We start from the raw sequence: 19,919 nt of genomic DNA, 5'->3' as shown, positions 1-19,919 counted from the left end.
CAGACTGAGTGAGTCACAGCTCCAGTAAACTACTGCGGTCACGCCATCTGTACAGTGGAGAAGCGCAATTCAAGTTTCCTGCTGAATGTTTGAGGAGACCTCTGACTCATTCTAATGACACAGCTTTGCTTTATATGGCTATCCGGAGGCGGGGCTCTAAGGCTCTCGCTATATCTATACCCAATCAGATTCAGCTAGAATACATGCTGGTTTTATTTTGCGTGACTTTTGAAAGACAGACAGCATCAGCGTGAGAGCATTGATGTAGAATAGATGCAGGGAGCTGTATGGTCCACCATGCTTCGTCAAGGTAAGTTAAGACGTTAATATATGTCAGAATTGCTCGACGTTTCAGATCAGAGCCATCTTGAGTCTTTCATTGGCATATCTCAAACACAACAGCAGGGCATGTTGCAGTATCTGAGAGCCGACATTTCTTTTTATTATACTCTATCTCGATCCCATTTCACACAGAGATTCCGGAAAATACACTGAAAATGCGTACCGGTCCAGTATTTGTCCCGGGATCATTTGATTTGGGTTCATTCATTCACACTGCCAGTGTTTTTCTGGAATGCGTGCGTGCGTTCACACACATTCCGTAAAGAGCCCGTAAAGACACTTGTAGATAGATAGTATTTATTTGTGGACAAGCCAACCTTTTACGGTCACCAATAGAATCGCCATCGCCATGTATTAATGCATTAATTCAACACTATGAGAGTGAATTGCGGGAACAGCGATCAGGTAGACTTGTGTTCTCTCCTCTCCAAGTTTGATGTCAGCAAAGAACAGTAAAGTTAAGTTGATGTGCATCTCTCTCTCTAGCCTGTCTGTCTTTCTAACCCAGTCTGTCTGTGTCTTGCTTGGTAATGCCGGCAACTTCCAGGGCTGTGTTCTGTGACTTTGTGCCTGACAAAAAAAGTGAAATACTATTTATTACTAAAAACTATTTATTACGTTTGATAAATGACAAAGGGCAATGGTGTTTGTTTATAAACTGCAGCTTGGAAAAGATAACCGCGCCGCGCGTTAACATAATTTTTTACAGTCTATGGTTAACATGCGTTCATATGCGCATGCGCGTGCACGAAATGAAATGCGCACTTTCCAGCGAAACATCTGTGGGGACCAGTACAATATCTAGTCTCCAAGTCAGTTTAGTTAGAACTCTGCAATAAAGCAAGATTCAAAGTGTATTGTATTCCCATTTGCCACTGACTATTGATTTATAGGCTATTTTGCATTTAAAATGTTGATTGGCTGGACAGGTCAATATGGATGCACATCCCTCAGTAAATAACCATAAAGTATCAAATATTGCTTTTATCATTTAGAACACAGTGGCATGCTATGGCAAGCCATTTTAGCTTTTATTCATTCACATGCATTTTTGATATCAATAATTAAATTTGTACTATTTAAAATATGAATTCTTGATATTAAGAATGTACTTTTTCTATTAACAATGTCTATTTCTGATATCAGGAATTACATTTTCATAAGTACTAATTTAAGGAGGTAGGATTGTAGTGGGAGCACTGGGGTGTCAGGTGTGACTGTGCGGCAATGGCAAATGGTTTACATGGGTCAGGTAGGAGGGCCCCTTAACAGAATTTTGCTTAGGGCCCCAGGGAGAGGTCAGGATCGGCTCTGCTTGCAATGATGGAATGTTCAAATGTTTTTTGAACATTTTTTTCTTCTTTTCTCTGTCTTTTTTTAATGACATAATTGAGACTGAACGCATGATAACTCATTGGAGTGGATAAAACACGCATCTGACAGAAGAACATCTGATTGTCTTGAGTTGTTCTAAGCCACATTATACTATATGGTATTTGTAATGGATGATAATTCAATCTAAAATGGTAACATATTTTAATTGGAAGTGATTATTTAAGTAGCTATGGCTAAGTATGGCTTCAAAAACTTTCATAAATAATATAATGATAGTAATAATTATAATTCTTATTGTTAGGGGTTGAGAGTTTTTTTTATAGGGGAGCCTCATAGGGAAAGGTAATAAAAAAAGCATAAAACTGACACGGTGACAAGAGGCTGTTTTCAAAAGGATGCCGATGCTTTGTGAGGAAACGGCTTATTGCTTAGTTGTTCATTAATTTTTAAATTGGCGAAAAACAATCACATTTATTTATAAAATAATAGAAAAGGTTAACCATTAAGTATAAGAAAGCTTAAAAAGAAGTTGTGAATAAGAATGAATTAAAGGAGTAGTTCACTCCAGAATAAAAATTTCCTTATAATTTACCCACCCCCAAGTCTGCAGTCGAAAAAAAAAAGGTTTTTGAGGAAACCATTTTTTTGAGGATTTTTCTCCATATAGTGAACTTAAATGGGGTCCAACGGGTTGAAGGTCCAAATTGCAGATTCAAAGCCTTTTCACGACCCCTGCCAAGGATGAAGGGTCTTATCTAGCTAAACCATTGGCCGTTTTAAAAAAATTTTTTTTTTTATATACTTTAACCACAAATGCTCGTCTTGCACTAGCTGTGATGCGCCACACATTACATCAGGGTTCACCAGTCTCGGTCCTGGAGGGCCGCTGTCCTGCAGAGTTTAGCTCCAACCCCAATTAAACACACCTGAACCAGCTAATCAAGGTCTCACTAGGCATACTAGAAACTTTCAAACAGGTGATGGAGCTGGAGCTAAACTCTGCAGGACAGCGACCCTCCAGGACCGAGATTGGTGAACCCTAATCACGTTGAAAGGTCAAGCGTGACGTAGGCGGAAGTAACAAAGGTAACGTGCTAAGTCAAATGCCATTTACAAAAAATAAATAAATAAAAATAAATGTAAAATGATTTGTCGCACGATTTTGAAGTTGGAGGAGAAAATGAGATGGAGTTTTTCTCCCTTCCCTACATCTTTTAACCGGAACACGTGTGACCTTTGAGCGTGATTACGTAATGTGTGGGGCATCGCAGAGCTAGTGCAAGACGAGCATTTGTGGTTAAAAAGTATATATACTGTATATGTTAATTATTTTTTATAAAATGCCGATGGTTTGTCTAATACTCTTATTCCTCGTCTGGGATCGTGTAGAGACTTTGAAGCTGCATGGAAACTTAAATTTGGACCTTCAGCCCGTTGGACCCCATTGAAGTCACTATATGGAAATATATCCTCAAAAAACTTAATTTCTTTTTGACATGAACATCTTGGATGACATGGGGGAGAGTAAATTATCAGTAATTTTTCATTCTGAAGTGAACTAATCCTTTAAATGCATATGATGTTTAAAGTAATATATGTTCTACACCTTTTCAGTTGCACTGTTGCTATTTCTGGCCGGCTGTACAAGCTCTGATGTTCCCACGACTGAGAAGACTGTTCAACAGGGAGCGACTGTGAACGAACCCGTTTTAAAAGTTTCTGCACTGGATAAGCATGACCACCAGCTGATGGTGTACCATAGAGGAGAATTAAGTGCTCAATATTTCTGCAATAATGGGATATGTAACAGCCAGCCAGAATCGGTGTGCCAGTTTCAAGTTTCCTCTGGGTATTTGTGTCTCATCATCCCCAATGTCAACGTCAGTAACTCTGGCACATACACAGTCGTTCACAATGGATTAGAGGATGTCCTGAACTTGATGCTTATAGTTGAAGGTCAGTATGTTACAGTAATATTGTCATTCCTGCACTTGTAACATGTTGGCCTTAGTTGAGTCCTTCATTTTTACATTGGGTGACGACTAAACTAAAGGCGTAAAGAATAAATGTTACTGTCCTCACTGCAAACAAAAGTGCCGTATGACTAATCTGAGCTATTGAGGTATATCTGATGTCCTGTGTGAACTGCTAAAGTTGTGTTTTTTCCTGTTTTTGCCTTTACAGAGGTTCCACAACAGTCCATCTTAACTTGGTTACTCCCTGTAATTGTAGTATTTATACTAGCAGCTGTCCTCATCTTGGCCATTCGTTTAAAATACAAGGTAAGTCTCATAATATTTATATTGGGACATGTAATTAGGATTAAAAAAAAGATATTTATTTATTTTTTTACTGTGCACAAAGAAGTCAATCAAAATCAATCCACACATCAATCACCCATGAAAGAACTTTAATGAAGTAATGGATGTATTATTAATTCTGTGTTAAAGTCCCCCTGAAGTCAATAATTATATCCCTTAAAACTCATCTTTGATCACCAAAATGACATATTTAAACGTTTTTTTCCTGTGAAAAAAATCTTCAAGCATTAAAATAGCTTGAATGTAACTCGACACCCTTGCCTCATTTAGTATGTGCGGTTCTATGAATATGCAAATGAGCCCCGCCTCCACTCACTCACTCAGCTCAGCTCAGAGATCCACTCGTTGACGATCACACGTTGATCTGATTGGTTACAAGGTAGTGTGTGACGTCAGAAACACCAGCGATTTCAAAGCGTGTTTTTGAGACTGTCTTTGGTTCACTGCAGTTTTAAGGAGGAAATACTCAGCAATGCTGTCGACTTATGAATTTACACATGGATTATCTTAAAGCATATTAAAAACACCACATAGACACATAAACAACATTAAAAGCTGGATTTTCACTTTAGCTTAATGAGGGAAAAATTAAGCAGAAAAGCCTATAATAGGGTATGAAATAAAATAAAACCTATAAGTTTGTTTTAACAACTTGCCCAATATAGTGTGACATCATGCTCAGTGTGTGTGTTACATTGCTTTTCTCAGGCAATAAATGTGTAGTAAAGACTTTAATGTATCTAGATATAAATTGACATTAAAAAATAAACTACCTTGCAAACTATTCACTGAAGTAAAAAGTGTGACAACTATAAATACCATATTTTATTTATAGAAACCAAACCACACATGTTCTTAACACAATAACATTTAGTTTTGAGGTGAACTGCACTTACATTTATTTTTAGCATCAACAAGTTTACAATTCACTACAGGTTTACATTCTGTAATTGTGGTTTTGTTTTACAGAAGTTGTTTGGCTTTCAGAGGACAGAAACGACTCCGATATAACACTCTTACATTGAGGATGAAGTGAAACGATGCTCGTCCAGACCTTCTCATCAAGGTCCACAATTCATACCTGTCAACCCTCCCGTTTTTCCTGGGATTTTGTCATATTTTACCTTGCTATCCCGCTATCATCCCGTTTAAATATTTTTGACGTATCTCTCCCGTATTTTTAATCTTTCTATAAAAAAAAAAAAAAACTGCCCCCAAACCAGTTAAGCGGAAGTCCCGCCCTGCAGCATTTCATTGGTTAGGGTTACAATGACGGGTAGGTTTAGGGATCAAATTTTGCTTATTTTCTAATTCCAATGTTGACAGGTATGCCACAATTAGAAGATGCACAGGAAAATGAGAAATAGGATACAAGGGAAATAAGCTGGACCTTTCAAATGCTGTATTTAATCAGTAGGTTGTAGTCATGTAGCAAACAAATATTTATAAATACACACATATTCATAGAGTTTAAAGGGATACTTCACAGATTAGCATTAAGCTTTGTATCAGTAGAAACCCGGTAGTATTTTATAAATGGTCGTGCTTCCCTCCCTCATGTCCCCCTGAGACGAGAGATTTCTGTATTGTATAGCTCGTCATCTGAGGCCCCACATCATCACATACCCTTCACCAAGAAGGGTACATCTCATACATCTCACCTAGAGATTGGCATGGTTTTATTTCAGTTAGCCTAATAGCTGGTTTGATTTGCATTGAGAGATGATCTCATGGAAAGTACTCCATGCCAATCTCTAGGTATGGTGAAGGCTATGTGAGGATGTGGGGCTATTTTAATTCCAGAGGCCAAGGGAACTTTATCAGGATGCATGGGATCCTGGATCCATGAAGTAACTGGCCTTTAAAAATAATCTGCCTGCCTCTATATTAACAGTTTATTTATGAACATAGGGGTGTCCTGACTTATGCACCCTGTATTGTAAGGAAGAACTTTATTTATTTATTTATGATACATTATTAATTCACTAAGAAAATTGGTGTCCTTAAAGGTTGGAGTTTTCCTCATTTTTAAAAAAAATTAAGGGTTAGGGCATTAAGATCAATTTCCATAAGCTGATTTTTTTTTTATTCCTCTTTTTAGTCAATTTTAGCATGGTTGACTTATGCTAAGCACTGCATGTATTATAATATATTTATTTTTGCTAGAAATGTGCACTTTTGTTTCTTAAGCTTCCATGACACTTTTTAGAACGTAACAAATGTAGCGTACTTCATCTTTATTTTTATTTTTTATTTGGAAGATAATGCATTTAGACCAAATGTTACAGCATAGCCTACTATATACACATTCTCATTTGAAGTTCAAACTAAATTCTCCTAAAAGATTTCTTCAGACACTGAAGTTCTTGTAGAATAGTTTATATGTCTCTGCACTAATATTATTTAATGTGCTAAGTGCAATAATGCTGATCATTAACCGTTAGCAATCTTTAGTCTACAACAAAACTACATTCAATATAAACCACAAATCTGCCTATAAGTGCCTGAAAGCTGTGTGTGGCCATTGCTCAGGCGCTCTCAAATATTCTGTGGTGATATGAAGTCAAATCTCCTTTTTTCTATATTATTATTAAAACAATTGTAGTATTTTTTTCACAGAAACATTTAAAAGACTGTTACAACCTACAGTTTCATATCAAGAGAGGTGTGTCTTAAACTTGGTGCTGCTTTATAAAATATGAGCCTTACTTTCCTACCAAACAAAGTGTGAAAATCATTGAAGTATTGAATGTATTTTTAAGTATTTGATTGTAAAAATAGTTTATATGCCACTTTTTTCAGTGCAATACACATAATAAACTGCTTATTTATAAAACCTTTAACTTTAACTTGCTGTGTGTATTTTATATTTTGTAATATTTTACAATCAAAGTCAGACTGGAAGAATCCTATAATATTATGATTGATATTATAATGATTTATTTTGTGCATGAAGAGCTTAGTAGAAGTGACTCTGTGAGACTGGCGATGTGCATAGTCTGCTGGAGACCTGTTTTCCACTGACTGAGCGCCGCTATCAGACTCAAGTCCTCTAAGACACTGGCTTCCTCCTGACCCACGGAAACACCAGAGGAGAGCAGAGCGACTGACCAAGATCCTTCGCCCACTTTTGTATTTCAGTAGTTCTCATGCCAGCCAACAAGGTTACGAAACCTCAGAGATCAAACCCACCAGTCGACCCGTCACTAAACCGGACTCAGAGTGTGGAGATTTTGTTTTGGTGTGACTTTGCTGTGGAAAGCAACCCTCTTTTGCTTTTGTCTTATACCTGTAGGTTTTAGTTTTAATGCTCCAAGTACAATTTTGCTTCATTTTGGTTTTGGAAGAGACTAAACATGAGGATTCGATTTTAAAGCCCTCACTGCGATAGACTGAGTTCATGAAATCAAGAGAAATTAATTAGGAAACTCATGCTCCTCATCAAACTGATATATTTTGGTTACAAACTTGATCTGTTCTTCTTCAAATGATTATTTTGCTAAGAAATACAACATCCCATTGTCTTCTATAGTCACTGTATGTTTACAGTGTCTCTCATTAAATGACTGAACACATTCAACAACTAAAGGCATTTTGATACGAGTGAGTTCTTGAATATCAGCGGGATGTGTAAATGATGCTGTGAAGCGTCTATTAAATATAAACTGGCCGAACATATGTGTGTTTAGAATCTAGCAGTACATCAAGCAGATATAATACTGAAGTTATCAAGGGTTCTCTTTTTGAAACATATACGTACATACACACACACACACACATAGAGAACTGTAAGAAACAGGCTGAATGAAATGGGATTTACAAACAGAAAAGCCAGACAAAAACCAGCACAAACACCAAAACAGAAGAAAACAAGATTACAGTGGGTCATGGAGTGTGGATGATCGGATGCAGGCGATATTCAGTGATGAATAACAAATCTACATTGGTCAAGAAGATGATATTGGAACTTTAGTCTGGTGCTGTTCTAATGAAACATAAAGACGACTGCCTGAAGAAAACTATCAAATTTCCCAACTCGTTTATAATATGGGGTCATGTCAGGTAAAGGATCAGGAGAGGTGTCAATCATTATCTCAACAATCAAAGCACAGGTGTACAATGAAATTTTGGACACTTTACTCATTCCATCCATAGAAAAAATGGGTTTAGTAATGAAGTCATTTTTCAGGATGACAATGCATCTAGATGCCACAGAGCAAAGAGTGTTAACGCTTTTCTTAAGGAAAGGCATATCAACCCTATGTCGTGAACTGTCAACTACTATTCGAGAAAGTTGGAAGCAGATTGATGGGGAATGTTGTTTTTTTATCAGTGTTTGTGTTTTCTCCAGAAGAACTTTCTCCACATATACGTTTAGGAAATGACTCATAGTCTCATGACTCGGCAGTTAGTAAAGCCTTTGGGCAGCAGACTGAGCAGAGGAAGATATCACGCCACCGGTGACACCGGTGAGGGGTGTCTCTTATCTCGCACCCAATCCAAGATTTAATTGCAGTTTCCTTCTACCTGAACAACAAGCACAGGGATTGAGATTTATTATACAACAGCAGCGCTGGTTTTGCACGAGTGAGGGTTGGAATGTCAGCGTCCTCCTGAGAGCCTTGATACAGATGCCTGGAACTGTTTCAACTTCCACTATAAACGCAACTTGTGTCACTAAGATGCTAAAAGGTAAGACGCTATAACATTTCAAAATTGCAAACTGCTGTTTCAAACTAGTGTTAATTTCGTTAAAGAAATCTATGACGAAAAAGGTTTACGACCAGGGGTTTTCCATGACCGGTACAAGGCAGTTCGACACTGATGACGAAACGACACATGCAATATCGTTGACGTAAAAAGACGAGACTAAAATGTACTTAAATATAAACTTGACCGAATCCACTTTTTGTATTTGTAGAATAAAAGAGAAGACAAAACATTGCAGCCTGCTTTTTAGCCGCTTCGAGTCATTAGGGATTTCAAGAATTTAAATCCCCAACCAGAGCTTTTCTGTTAAAATAACACGTTTTGTACCCAGTGTTTTAGGTAATAATTGCAATCTAGCAACCATGTGCTCCCGTTACACTAAGAAAAAAGCGCCGATGAGTTGAAAACATGATGGGTCGGCTCGGCTGGCTGAAACGCACGTGCTCAAACCCACTCTCCGAGGTCACTCACACGTGGCTGAACGGGCTGAACGCAGACTTCAAAATCAGACGTGTGGTCACATGCAATCGCAACGTCAAACCCGGAAATAATCTCAGCTGTTTCTACTAAACTCAGCTGAGTTACTGTTTACAAACAAATGCTTGCTCGTTTCGCATGAGCGCTGCGTTACAATGTAGCCTACAATCGCAGTTTTATCTTTTTTTTAAATATCCTCGGAGATTGTGATTTCTCAAGATTACCAGATCACGGCCAGGATTTTATATAAATCATCGTTCTTGGTCATTACGTTCACCTCGAATACCCTGCATCTGCTGTTTGCACAAGATCCCTGACGTTGAAAATAGTGGATTTTAACTACAGTACAACTGCAATTACTAATACAGATCGTAGACCTGGTTGTAAAATGATGTGTGAATAAAAGAGTAATAACAAAATGCATGCACAATTATGTCAGCTGATTTTTTTTTTTTTTTTTCATATCCCTCATGCTTTTGAAACGCTGTTATGCGTGTGATGATTTCTACTTGTTTCACGTCAGACAAATGATTATAGCCCACTAATTAAACTGAAACAGCACCATAAGATCATATGTAGGCTATCACTTCATAATAACTTACTGTTAAAACATGTATTGCTTAACAGCCCATAAAACATGAGCTCTGCTAAAAGTAGCCTAATTACAGGAAGGTGCGTAAAAGATATTCCTGAAGAGGAAGTGCGGCAGGGCGGCTGTTAAAACATTAAAAAAAGATTACATCACCTGTATTTTAAAGAGGCCAGAGAGTATATGTCAAAATACAGTTGTTGATTGTTATGACTTTAATAATAATAATAATAATAAAAAATAGACATTATACTGTACAACATGACACCACTATGAAAGTTGAAGTTATGAAGTTTCACTATGAAATATTTACAGTTGATATTACCGAACAATATAATATATGTTAAATTACCACAAAATGGAACAAAAAATATATAAATGATGCACAGTTTGAACAATTACTTAGCGGATTTTATAATAATTTTATAATATAATTTTTTTTATAATATATGATATAAAAATGATCAGATAGCTAAGCTTTGTTCCTCTGTTCAAGTCAAGTCAACTTTATTTATATAGCGCTTTTCACAATACAGATTGTATCAAAGCAGCTTCACAGTATTAAATAAAATAGTACATCAGTGTTTGTTTCTGGTGTAAAACATCCACGTTTGGTAATGCAGATCAATAGCACTGTTGAATCGATTCATCAAATTAAGTATCCCCAACTGAGCAAGCCAAAGGCAACAGTGGCAAGGAACCGAAAAACTCCATCAGGTGACCTAATGGAGAAAAAAAAAAGCAGTAGATCATTAGATTCATTTTATCTCATGCTCAAGAAATGTATGTATGACCTGCATAAATGTCAACTCGAAATAATGACATCATCATCCCTGAGGATCATGCACTGAAGAGCCTGTCAAGCGCCTCAGCAACTTCAGTGTACAAAGCAGATGAACTGAACCAATGTCCAGAAGTCCCCTGAATGTTTACACCACCCTTTAGTCTTCATGCTATGACATGCACCTAATGAGAATTAAATCAAAATAATGTAAACAAAAATGAAAACATGTTAATACCACAAATGTTAAAAAGCAGAAGCAATCATCTATTACTTTGGCCTGATACTGATACACCCAAAATATAACCTATTACTGCCTTCTCCAATGCAGGCTTTAGGATCACAATGTTTGTTTCAAGTGACCTTGATCATTTAAAAGATTCAATGTTAATATCAAATAGTTTGGTTGTCAAGACACTATGAATTGTTGATGCTAAAAAATAATAATAATGGTAACACTTTAGTATGGGGAACAATTCTCATTTTGAACTTGTTGCTTATTAGCTTGCATATTGGCTGTTTATTAGTACTTATAAACCACATTTAATGCCTTATTCTACATCCATTAATCCACCCAATACCTAAACTTTACAACAATATGTTTATTCCCATGGTATCTGCAATTCCACATACAGTGATTTGACTGATTTCAGTTGTAGAAATTCAGGGACACTTTTCGCCACCCGAAGTATTGGTCATTGATTTTTTAAAAGGCAAAAAAAAAAAAAAAAGTCAGATATACAGTACAGAAATAGGCAATATAGAAAATAAATGATGAAATCAGATCAATTAAATAAAATTTATAAAATAATAGAAAGGGTTAAGTATAAAGAAGCTCAAAAAGAAGTTGTGAATAAGAATGAATTAAATGCATCTGTTGTTTAAAGTAATATATGTTCTACACCTTTTCAGCTGCACTGTTTCTATTTCTGGCCGGCTGTACAAGCTCTGACGTTCCCACGACTGAGAAGACTGTTCAACAGGGAGCGACTGTGAACGAACCCGTTTTAAACGTTTCTGCACTGGATAAACATGACCAGTTGATGGCGTACTATGGAGGAGAATTAAGTGCTGAATATTTCTGTGATAACGGGACATGTCACAACCTCCCAAAACTGGTGTGCCAGTTTCAGATATACTCAGAGTTTTTATGTTTCACCATCCCGAATGTCAACGTCAGTAACTCTGGCACATACAAAGTCGTTCTCAATGGATATAAGGATGTCCGGACCTTGATTCTTAAAGTTGGTCAGTATGTTACAGTAATATTGTCATTCCTGCACTTGTAACATGTTGGCCTTAGTTGTGTCCTTCATTTTTACATTGGGTGACGACTAAACTAAAGGCGTAAAGAATAAATGTTACTGTCCTCACTGCAAACAAAAGTGCCGTATGACTAATCTGAGCTATTGAGGTATATCTGATGTCCTGTGTGAACTACTTAAGTTGTGGTTTTTTCCTGTTTTTGCCATTCTTTACAGAGGTTCCTCAACATCCACAACAGTCCATCTTAACTTGGTTACTCCCTGTAATTGCAGTATTTATACTAGCAGCTGTCCTCTTCTTCTTGGTCATTCGTTTAAACCGCAAGGTAAGTCTCATAATATTTACATTGGGACATGTAATTAGGATTAAAAAAAAAAGATGTGAGTGTATATATATATATATATATATATATATATTTGATTTTGATTGACAAAAAAGTCAATCAAAATCACCCATGAAAGAACTTTAATGAAGTAATGAATGTTTCATTAATTCTGTGTTAAAGTCCCCCTGAAGTCAATAATTTTATCCCTTAAAACTCATCTTTGATCACCAAAATGACATTTAAATATTTTTTCCTGTGAAAAGTTTTTTTCATGTCTTAAAATATCTTGATGTACACCCTTGCCTCATTTAGTATACATGGTTCTATGAAAATGCAACTGAGCCCCGCCTCCACTCACTCACTCAGCTCAGAGATCCACTGGTTGACGATCACATGTTGATCTGATTGGTTACAAGGTAGTTTGTGACGTCAGAAACACCAGCGATTTCAAAGCGTGTTTTTGAGACTGTCTTTGATTCACTGCAGTTTTAAGGAGGAAATACTCAGCAATGCTGTCGACTTATAAATTTCTATATGGATTGTCTTAAAGCATATTAAAAACACCACATAGACACATAAACAACATTAAAAGCTGGATTTACACCACAGGGGGACTTTAGATTAATGAGGGAAAAATTTAGCAGAAAAGCCTATAATAAGCTTTTAAATGACCGTGTTTGTTTTAACAACTTGCCCAATATAGTGTGACATCAATGCTCAGTGTGTGTGTTTCATCGCTTTTCCCAGGCAATAAATGTGTAGCAACGACTTTAAGGTATCTAGATATTAAACTAGATATCACACACACCTATCTATCTATCTATTCGGTCTATTCCGCAACTTCCTGTTGTCGAATGCGCATGCGTCGCGTCTGAACGCGTTGTTGTCTTTGGAGCTCCATTGATTTGATTTATAATTCTTGATTTTACTCTTTAAACTTACTTACAACAAACATTTTCTACTTTTCCTCACTGAGAAGCACTACTGCTCAAACCTCATAGTTACAACGCGGACTGTTGAGCAGACGTGTCTCAAGCCTGTTAGTGATCCAACGCTGGATACTCTTATAGGTTACTCCCGGGGATCACGGCTGAACGCGTCTTCTCAACACTCACTTACAAATATTTTTCACCTATCGTGCGTCTACTCTACACCCGTACCACTAAAAAGACGGATTATATCTAAGACGCTTGTCAGAAATTAGTATTAATTGATAGCATCACTGGTAGTGTCGTTGCTAACTTACTGTCCACCTGTTAAAATGGCGAATATATCAGATGTAAGTAGTCTACCTTTTGGTGCAGGTGAGGACACATTTGAGCTGCACGCGGTGCAGTCTGAGCTGGAAGCTGTTGAGAAACAGATCCACGACCTTTTAGTAAGAAAAGTCGAGCTGATAGACCGGCGTTTGGCTCTTGAAACATCACGTGCCAATGCTCACAAATCAGAGATTAATGTTGCTAACCCGCTGACTCCGACCTCGTCTACTCCGTGCGTTACTCGGCATCGGTCCCAAGCGCCACGGTCGCGATCAGCCATGGTCTCGTTCACTCCGGCTCCAACACGCCACCATGAAGCCTGGATATTTCCGCAGCGGAAGACGCGAGTCAGGTCTAGACCAAGACCCTCTCCGACCCTCCCGGTTTTCGAGTTATCCACACAAAACCGCTTCTCCCCTCTTCGCAAAACAGAACGCGATGCTGTGATCATCGGTGATTCCATCGTTCGGCACGTCCATGCTACATCAGGTAAAAATAAGGTGCATAGTCACTGCTTTCCTGGTGCTCGTGTTTCTGAAATCGCTGCTCGCGTTCCCGATATTCTGAACGATAACGAGCGCGTCGGAACTTTGGTATTGCACGCGGGAGTGAACGACATCAGGCTGCGCCAGACGGAAGTTCTGAAGAAAGACTTCAGGAATCTGATCGATACGGTACGCAGCACATCGCCTGATATAACGATTATTATGTCAGGACCGCTTCCCACGTACCGTCTAGGACATGACAAGTTTAGTAGATTATTCGCGCTAAATGAATGGTTAACGTGATGGTGCAAGGAGCAGAAACTGCTCTTTGTAAATAATTGGAATCTGTTTTGGGAGCGTCCTAGGCTTTTCCGTGCTGATGGCTTACACCCAAACAGATTCGGATCGGATCTTCTGTCAGATAACATCTCCAAAATGTTAAATACCTTTTGACTAGTAACCAAAAGTCCAAATCATAGTCTCTGCTGCACCAAATTAACTGATATAAATACTAGTGTAGAACATTGCATAGAAACTGTGTCTATTCCTCGTTTAGTGCGATCAAATAATAAATCTACTGCAGGATCTAGGAAAAATCGAATTGTTATTAAAACAAAAAATGTTGCTATTAGTAAACAAAAACAATTTCTAAAGCTAGGTCTTTTAAACATTAGATCACTCACACCTAAGGCAGTTATTGTAAATGAAATAGTCACAGATAATAGCATAGATGTACTTTGCCTTACTGAAACCTGGCTTAAACCAAATGATTATTTCGGTCTAAATGAGTCTACTCCATCAGGATACTCCTATAAGCACGAGCCCCGTCTGAATGGTCGTGGCGGCGGTGTTGCAACAATGTATAGAGATATTCTCAATGTTACTCAGAAAACGGGTTATAAGTTTATTTCATTTGAAGTACTTGTACTAAATGTTACGCTCTTAGATGATAGAAAAACATCCCTATTATCTTTAGCCTTGGCTACCGTATATAGACCACCAGGGCCTTACGCTGATTTCCTAAAAGAATTTGCAAATTTTCTCTCAGATCTATTGGTCAATGTCGATAAAGTATTAATTGTTGGAGATTTTAACATACACGTAGATAATCAAAATGATACGTTAGGGGCTGCGTTTATAGATTTATTAAACTCCTTTGGGGTCAAGCAAAACGTTACCGGACCAACTCATCATCTTAATCATACACTCGATTTAATTATATCACATGGAACCGATCTAACCGATATAGATATCATTCCACAAAGTGATGATGTCACTGACCATTACATGGTAACTTGCATATTACATACCCCGGTAATATATCATGCTGCGCCACTTTATCGATTAGGCAGAACAATCCTTCCATCCACCATAGATCATTTTTAAAATTGCTTATCGGATCTGTCTCAGCTGCTGTCTGAACCTAAACAAACAGATGAACTAGACGAACTAACCAGCACTATGAGCACCATTCTCTCTGGAAAATTGGATATTGTTGCACCTATGAGACTAAAAAAGGTCAGAGAGAAAAGTAAAGCACCATGGTACAACGATACTACGCGTGTTCTAAAGAGAGAAACCCGTAATTTAGAACGTAAATGGAAACAAACTAATTTAGAGGTTTTTAGAATCGCATGGAAAGACAGTATGTCACGTTATAAAAAGGCCCTAAAAGCGGCCAGGGCTGAGCATCTCCGCAAACTAATAGAAAATAACCAAAACAATCCAAGGTTTTTATTTAACACCGTGGCTAGACTAACAAATAAACAGATGTCTCATGAACAAAATATCCCGTTACAGTTTAGTAGTAATGATTTCATGAATTTTTTCACTTAGAAAATAGAAAACATCAGATCCACAATTATAAACGTTCAATCTTCAATCGCGCCTTATAATTCAGCCTCGATTATCACCCCGCAAGAACAATTACAGTGCTTTACAACTATAGAACAAAAAGAGTTAAATAAACTTATCATTTCCTCTAAAACAACATGTTTATTAGATCCCATACCAACTAAACTATTGAAAGAAGTGTTACCTATAGTGGAAGAGCCTCTCCTCAATATTATTAACTCGTCTTTATCTTTAGGTCATGTTCCAAGAACATTTAAATTGGCAGTTATAAAACCTCCCATTAAAGGGTCATTTCACCCATTTGAACATTGTTTTTTATTTAAAGTGGGTCATATATGTGGTCGAAATGTAAAATAATTTTTGAATTTGGTGCCTTCGTGACCGAGAAAAGACAAAAAATAACTTCAGAACGCATTTGTATGAAAGACAACAACTCCCACAATGCACCACATTGCACAGCTCCGCAAGCCCCTCCCACTAATCCAGAAAGCGCATATCTGCCTATAAGAGAAATCACTCTTCCGTCTACAAGGCTAGCTAGCTACTACCAGAGCTTGAAATTCATTTCACATTCACACAAAATGTCTAGTTAGTTGGCGAACTCATATAGTGCATTACTCCTCGTTTGTATTTCTTTCGAAAAGGTGAATTATTGCATGGTACCTGGATGTTCAGTCAGAACATATGCGGTGCGAAACTAGGATAGTTCTCAACACAAACGTCCGTGTCCTCGTCTGATTCAGAGATTTCGTCCAGGAGAAATTGTCATCGTTGAAATTCTTTGCCGCAGACGGACTCTATCTCTGTGTTCGTAGCGGTTCGTAGTTGCATAGTGAGATCACCGGCGCCACCAGTCCGCCCTAACTCGAGCCAGTCCGGGCTCCTCGTCCGCGGCAGGCAGGTCTTCTCTGCCTCGGCTGCTCTTCGCTATAATGCGGCTTGTAAAGGTAGCCACAAACACCTGATTCAAGCATCAGACTTCCGAAATCCTCTTCTTCTAAATCATATTGAGCACTCTCCTCCGCTATTGTCATAACTGTACATCTGTCTCCACAGCGCCTGTTAGCTTAGCTTCAAACAAGATGGAGGATATTGCTTTCAGTTTCAGAGAGTAAAGTCCCACCCACTGATCTGTAATAGGTCTGTAGCGTGAGCGGGCCCCACCCTGGGAAAGATGAGAAACTAGTGTCTGTAGTCTTAACAGAAATCCCCCCCTCTAACACTTCCTCCTACAATGACGCAAAATGACGATTTTTGCGTCATTGTAGGAGGAAGTGTAAGAGGTAAATAACAGATTTCTCCCGTCTCAGGGGAAAATGAGAGAGTGTTGCACGACCATTCAATAGTATGACTGGGTTTCTAACAATGCAAAGCTTAATGCAAATGGGTGAAGTGTCCCTTTAAGAAACCACAATTAGACCCAAATAATCTAGCAAATTATAGACCCATTTCAAATCTTCCATTTATGTCCAAAATATTAGAAAAAGTTGTGTCTGCCCAACTGGGCTCTTTCTTACAAGAAAATGACGTCTATGAAAAGTTTCAGTCTGGGTTCAGGCCGCACCATAGCACTGAAACTGCGCTCGTTAAAATCACAAATGATTTACTCTTAGCTTCTGACCAAGGCTGTATCTCAATACTAGTTTTACTTGATCTTAGTGCTGCGTTCGATACTATAGATCATACAATACTCTTAGATCGACTACAAAATTATACTGGTGTTCAAGGACAAGCATTAAGCTGGTTAAGATCGTATTTATCAGACCGCTACCATTTTGTCTATTTAAATGGAGAAAAATCTATCATAACTTCAGTAAACTACGGAGTGCCGCAAGGATCTGTGTTAGGCCCTCTATTATTCTCAATATATATGCTGCCACTTGGAAATATTATAAGGAAATATGGAATTAGTTTCCATTGTTATGCTGATGACACTCAAATCTATATATTTCATCACGGCCGGATGAAAACGCTAAATTATCCAAATTGACAGAGTGTGTTAAAGATATAAAAGATTGGATGACGCGCAATTTTCTTTTATTAAATCCAGATAAGACAGAGGTAATACTTATCGGTTCAAAAAGCCGCCCACAAAACCTCTTACAATACAACTTTAACATAGTAGGGTGTCCTGTTACTTTATCCTCTACAGTAAAAGACCTGGGTGTTATATTAGATTGTAACTTGTCTTTTGAAAATCATATTTCATATGTTACAAGAACAGCCTTTTCCACCTTAGAAACATTGCTAAGCTACGTAATATGCTATCAGTTTCTGATGCAGAAAAGTTAGTTCATGCATTCATGACCTCGAGACTAGATTACTGTAATGCTTTATTAGCTGGTTGTCCTGCATCCTCAATAAACAAGCTACAGTTAGTCCAAAATGCAGCCGCCAGAGTTCTTACTAGATCAAGAAAATTTGACCATATAACACCAATTTTATCATCATACATTGGTTATCTATAAAGTTCCATATTAATTACAAGGTATTGCTACTGACTTATAAAGCCCTAAACGGCTTAGCTCCAGTTTATTTAACGGATCTTCTATCGCCCTATAATCCATCGCGCTCTTTAAGATCAATAAATTCGAGTCTTTTGGTCATACCTAGGATATCCAGATCCACCAAAGGAGGGAGAGCATTTTCACATTTAGCTCCAAAACTCTGGAATAGCCTTCCTGATACTGTTCGTTGCTCAGACTCGCTCTCCCAGTTTAAAACTAGATTAAAGACGCATCTCTTCAGCCAGGCATTCATATAATATTTTAATCTTACAGTTAAATCCGGTCTCTACTTCATAAACGCCAGAGGAGAACTGGCCCCCGACTGAGCCCAGGTTCTCCCAAGGTTTTTTTTTTTCTCCATTAGGTCACCTGATGGAGTTTTTCGGTTCCTTGCCACTGTTGCCTTTTGCTTGCTCAGTTGGGGATACTTAATTTGATGAATCGATTCAACAGTGCTATTGATCAGCATTACCAAACGTGGATGTTTTACACCAGAAACAAACACTGATGTACTATTTATTTAATACTGTGAAGCTGCTTTGATACAATCTGTATTGTGAAAAGCGCTATATAAATAAAGTTGACTTGACTTGACTTGATATAAATTGACATTAAAAAATAAACTACCTTGCAAACTATTCACTGAAGTAAAAAGTGTGACGACTGTAAATTCCATATTTTATTTATAGAAACCAAACCACACATGTTCTTACCACAAAAACATTTAGTTTTGAGGCGAACTGCACTTCAATTTATTTTTAGCAATTCACTGTAGGTTTACATTCTGTAATTGTGTTTTGTTTTATTTTACAGAAGTTCGGCTTTCAGAGGACAGAAACGGCTCCGATATAACATTCTTACATTAAGGATTAAGTGAAACGATGCTCGTCCGGACCAATCTCATCAAGGTCCACAATTCATACCTGTCAACCCTCCTTTTTTTCCTGGGATTTTGTCATATTTTACCTTGCTATCCTGCTATGATCCCATTTAAATATTTTGCCGTATTTCTCCCGTATTTTTAATCTTTCTATATATATATAGGGATCAAATTCTCCTTATTTTCAAATCCCAATGTTGACAGATATGCTACAAGATACACAGAAAAATGAGAAATAGGATACAAGGGAAATAAGCTGGACCTATCAAATGCTGTATTTAATCAGTAGGTTGTAGTCATGTAGCAAATAGATTTTTATAAATACACACGTTCATCCAGTTTAAAGGGATCCTTCACCGATTAGCATTAAGATTTGTATCAGTAGAAACACAGTAGTAATTTGGAGTGACCGTGCTTCCCTCCCTCATGTCCCCTGAGATGAGAGATTTCTGTATTGTGTGTCTGGTAAAAAAAACTCATCGTCATTTAGCTTGTCATCTGAGGCCTGACATCATCACACACCCTTCACGTTTGTTTTATTTAAGTTAGTCTAATAGCTGGTTTGATTTGCATTGAGAGATGATCTTATGGAAAGAGTACACCATGCCAATCTCTACGTATAGTGAAGGGTGTGTGATGATGTGGGGCTATTTTAATTTCAGAGGCCAAGGGAACTTCATCAGGATGCATAGTATCCTGGATCCATATGTACCCTTTATTGTAAGGAAGGCCTTTATTTATTTATTTATTTATTTACGATACATTATTAATTCATTAAGATAATTGGT

The 19,919-nt window shown here is 37.6% G+C and overlaps 2 protein-coding genes across 2 annotated transcripts; both read left to right on the top strand.

Annotated features, from left to right (window-relative positions):
- Window positions 1-160: 160 nt before the first annotated feature.
- On the top strand, window positions 161-5,486 carry LOC308703684 (uncharacterized protein). Its single transcript, XM_081387427.1, has 4 exons — window positions 161-310; window positions 3,292-3,633; window positions 3,862-3,959; window positions 4,968-5,486. The coding sequence occupies exons 1-4, from the start codon at window positions 274-276 to the stop codon at window positions 5,007-5,009; spliced, it is 519 nt and encodes a 172-aa protein (XP_081243553.1). The 5' UTR covers window positions 161-273; the 3' UTR covers window positions 5,010-5,486.
- A 2,674-nt stretch (window positions 5,487-8,160) lies between these two features.
- On the top strand, window positions 8,161-19,353 carry LOC308702736 (uncharacterized protein). Its single transcript, XM_081385811.1, has 4 exons — window positions 8,161-8,690; window positions 11,468-11,803; window positions 12,037-12,146; window positions 19,065-19,353. Exons 1-4 carry the CDS (start codon window positions 8,630-8,632, stop codon window positions 19,101-19,103), a joined length of 546 nt encoding a protein of 181 aa, XP_081241937.1. The 5' UTR covers window positions 8,161-8,629; the 3' UTR covers window positions 19,104-19,353.
- The last annotated feature ends 566 nt before the right edge of the window (window positions 19,354-19,919 follow it).

Source organism: Scardinius erythrophthalmus (assembly GCF_964197995.2).
Source record: "Scardinius erythrophthalmus genome assembly, chromosome: 15".
NCBI lineage: Eukaryota > Metazoa > Chordata > Actinopteri > Cypriniformes > Leuciscidae > Scardinius > Scardinius erythrophthalmus.
The sequence above is the reverse complement of the archived record's forward strand: the minus strand, read 5'-3'. Positions and strand labels throughout refer to the sequence as shown.

Excerpts from the sequence above, each read along its gene's own strand:
- LOC308703684 (XM_081387427.1), top strand. The coding sequence starts at position 274 with ATGCAGGGAGCTGTATGGTCCACCATGCTTCGTCAAG. Across the intron at positions 311-3,291 it reads GTCCACCATGCTTCGTCAAG|TTGCACTGTTGCTATTTCTG; the intron begins GTAAGTTAAGAC and ends ACACCTTTTCAG. Across the intron at positions 3,960-4,967 it reads CCATTCGTTTAAAATACAAG|AAGTTGTTTGGCTTTCAGAG; the intron begins GTAAGTCTCATA and ends TTTGTTTTACAG.
- LOC308702736 (XM_081385811.1), top strand. The coding sequence starts at position 8,630 with ATGCCTGGAACTGTTTCAACTTCCACTATAAACGCAACTTGTGTCACT. Across the intron at positions 8,691-11,467 it reads TGTCACTAAGATGCTAAAAG|CTGCACTGTTTCTATTTCTG; the intron begins GTAAGACGCTAT and ends ACACCTTTTCAG. Across the intron at positions 12,147-19,064 it reads TCATTCGTTTAAACCGCAAG|AAGTTCGGCTTTCAGAGGAC; the intron begins GTAAGTCTCATA and ends TTTATTTTACAG.